This window comes from Archocentrus centrarchus, unplaced genomic scaffold (genome assembly GCF_007364275.1).
Source record: "Archocentrus centrarchus isolate MPI-CPG fArcCen1 unplaced genomic scaffold, fArcCen1 scaffold_52_ctg1, whole genome shotgun sequence".
In the NCBI taxonomy this organism is placed as follows: Eukaryota; Metazoa; Chordata; class Actinopteri; order Cichliformes; family Cichlidae; genus Archocentrus; species Archocentrus centrarchus.
The window spans coordinates 469,373-472,153 of NW_022060274.1; the positions used below are offsets into that span (position 1 = coordinate 469,373).

At 44.9% G+C, this 2,781-nt stretch overlaps 1 protein-coding gene across 1 annotated transcript in view; it reads right to left on the reverse strand.

The window, feature by feature from the left end:
* aebp2 (AE binding protein 2) overlaps window positions 1–1,474 on the reverse strand; it is an 8,619-nt gene extending 7,145 nt beyond the window's left edge. Inside the window, exon 1 of the mRNA XM_030725293.1 lies at window positions 838–1,474. Coding sequence (XP_030581153.1) covers window positions 838–1,361 — 524 coding nt within the window. The 5' untranslated portion in view covers window positions 1,362–1,474. The remainder of the gene's footprint in view (window positions 1–837) is intronic.
* Between the last annotated feature and the right edge of the window lie 1,307 nt (window positions 1,475–2,781).

A 2,781-nucleotide genomic window follows, 5' to 3' on the forward strand; every position in this document is an offset into this window, starting at 1 on the left:
CCTAACTATATGCTTATAGGAACTACATAACAAACTAAGATGACCCCAGGATTGCTCTCCCAAAACTTCCTGCAGCTGCTTCCTGGTTACACGCCATTATCAGCTCCAACTGCTGGAAGGCTTCTACAAACAGCTGCAGGAAGTGTTATGTTTGCATTAAAAGCATATTCACATGGCAAACATCTGCTTTCGAATAACTACTGGGTGCAAGTTTTCTTTCCATCTGCTGTTTTTTTTTCTGTATTTAACTGCTCCTAAAGATGCTCATTTCACAAATTCAAGAAAAGTGAGAGCACTTATTTCTGACTCTGCAGCAAGGTTTACATGACTGATCCTAGGATGTGACCTTCCTCTGACATCTGCTTCCATCTTTTGTTAATTACTCAGTGAGAGGTAATTACAAACGCGGTCTGCTCAGCAATGAGATATTTGGTGAATTTGTTATGATTTATAGATGATATAGGGAATATAGATGGCTTTGGATTGCGTGTGTGAGGCAATGGTTCCCCCAGTCGGCACCAGAGACCTCTAACAAGTTGCTTTTCCAATCAGTTGAGTTTTACTTTTGTGCTAGTAAGAACGATCATCATATTTGTGCGATGAGAACTGCTGTGATCAAAGACTTCCTCACAAACCACAGCGCTGCAGTGAACTCAATTACAGCCCAGCGCGTCACGTAGAGACGATCAAGAACTATATTACCCGGCGGAAGCGAACGATTTTTAACCTGTAAACAAACTGTCATCCAAAGCTGTGAACTTGGCATGGTGCTGTGAGTTAACGCCTCCTCTGGGCTGTTCTAAAATCAGTCTAAGGCCTCTTACTGTTTCAACAAACCTGTCTTCTGAATCCATCCGACTAAGCGGCTCTCCGTCCGACGAGGTCAGCTCCACGCTGGCCCGTCTCTTGGTGCCGTGCTCGGCTTTCTCCGCGGTCTTTGTGCGGTCAGCAGGCAATGAGGTGGACACGTTCTCCCCCTCTCTTTGTTCGTGTTTCAGCACCCGGGAGCCCTCTTGTGCGGAATTGGTGCTACTTGCCAAACTCCCCTGTGCGGGACTTTTCCCAGCTTCAGAGTGTTTTATATGCGGGCCCCGTTCACCAGTGCCCGACTTCTCGTTAGGTGAAGCGGTTTCTTTGTCTACGCCGGGGACGGGAGACAAGTCCCCTTGCTCCTCCGCGGCATCGCGGCCACTCACTGCGTGTATTCCTGCTCTGCTGCTCTCGTTGTTGTCGGCCGGTTCCTGTTTGGGATCAGGTACGGCCTGTCCTTCCATGCCGGTTTCTGCTGTTTTATCGGTGCCGTTTTCCTTCAATCTCGGCTGAGACTCTTGTTGGGCTCCTTCCGTCGTTATCTGACGCATTTTCAAACAAAACGAAAAGCTATTTTTGTGAGGTTCCGCCAGAAAACTTGCCCTCAGGCTGCCCTCCTTCTTTCCACTCACACTTGCTTCTAGCGTAAAGCACAGCAGGGGTTTGCATGACGTCGGGACTCAGCAATTCCGTAGCTGGTCTATTGTAAGATGTCCTACGTCGGCATTCAAGTTTAATATTAACAACGGGGAATTAATACGCAAACAAGAGAGGCTAAAAATTTGGGGATATTTTATGTAGTTTAACGGCGAATATTAATTAACACTGACAGAATTAAACAGCCCTGATTGTAACGTGTGATTTATAATGTATGTTTATGTGTAAACGAAAATGGTAATATGCTGCTGAAAGCAATAGTTATTTAGCCAGGCTCATTCAATTTATCTTTGGAATCACAGCCAAAAAAAGCTTATTTTACTCTTCTTTTTAAAACGTAACCTGTGTGGGAAATTCAGTTTAACAAATGAGAGCGTACCATTATATCCATCCACCCACCCATTTTCTTCCGCTTATCCTTTGAAAACGTGTATTTGTGTATTAGCATACGAGTGAGTCATCTTCGCAGACATACAGGATCTCTGGCATTGTGGTTCTGAGCTCCACGTGTTCCGACAAACAGAAAAGTGCTGAAAGGCGCGTTCTTTACGGCAGCCTGCTGCTCCCGACGCCAGCACGGCTCTTTGAGCCCGTTTAGCCTCACGGAGACTTTCTGGAGTCCAGTCTCAGGTCACTGCATTCAGGCTGGACATACTGAGAGCTGTGTGACGTAACTGTTGGGCTCAATGGAGGCCTGCCCGTTTCCTGCTTGTGTGAAGATGAAACGATTCCTTCAGTACAGATTTCGACTACAGGCTACAAAAAGAGTCAGCTCTCAAACTCACCGATAAAGATGAAGCTACAATATTTCACTGATTGAAGAGATTTTTTTAAGGTGCAGTTTCCTTTGATGGTTCCAGGTTGTTGGTGGACATACTGAATACAACTGTCGAATTAGTACTGCAATGTGCATATTCACCCGTGTTTTTGCAGCACATTTACATACGTGTGGGTCAAGATTTTTGGTACTGGGAGCCTTCTGGGTTCCAGGCCAAATAATGACCAACCATTTTTAACTAGAATTAGGTTGCATGCAAATAAACAGTAAGTGCCTTGACCAAAATGCAAAGCATTGGTTATCATCTGAGACAGATTATTAGCTTTTTAAATGTATTCACAGTAAGACTGTAAATGATGACTAGCATAGATCAGGAACTCTGGATAGATTAGGTGATTTCTATCTGGAGGCCTGGATGACCACTACTCATTGGTTCCCACAGTAGCAGAACATTTTACCCTAACATGAAAGTCCCACCTTGAGATTGCACAGTAGTGTCCTGCAGTTGGTCTCATAATTTGATAAAGTGCGCTATT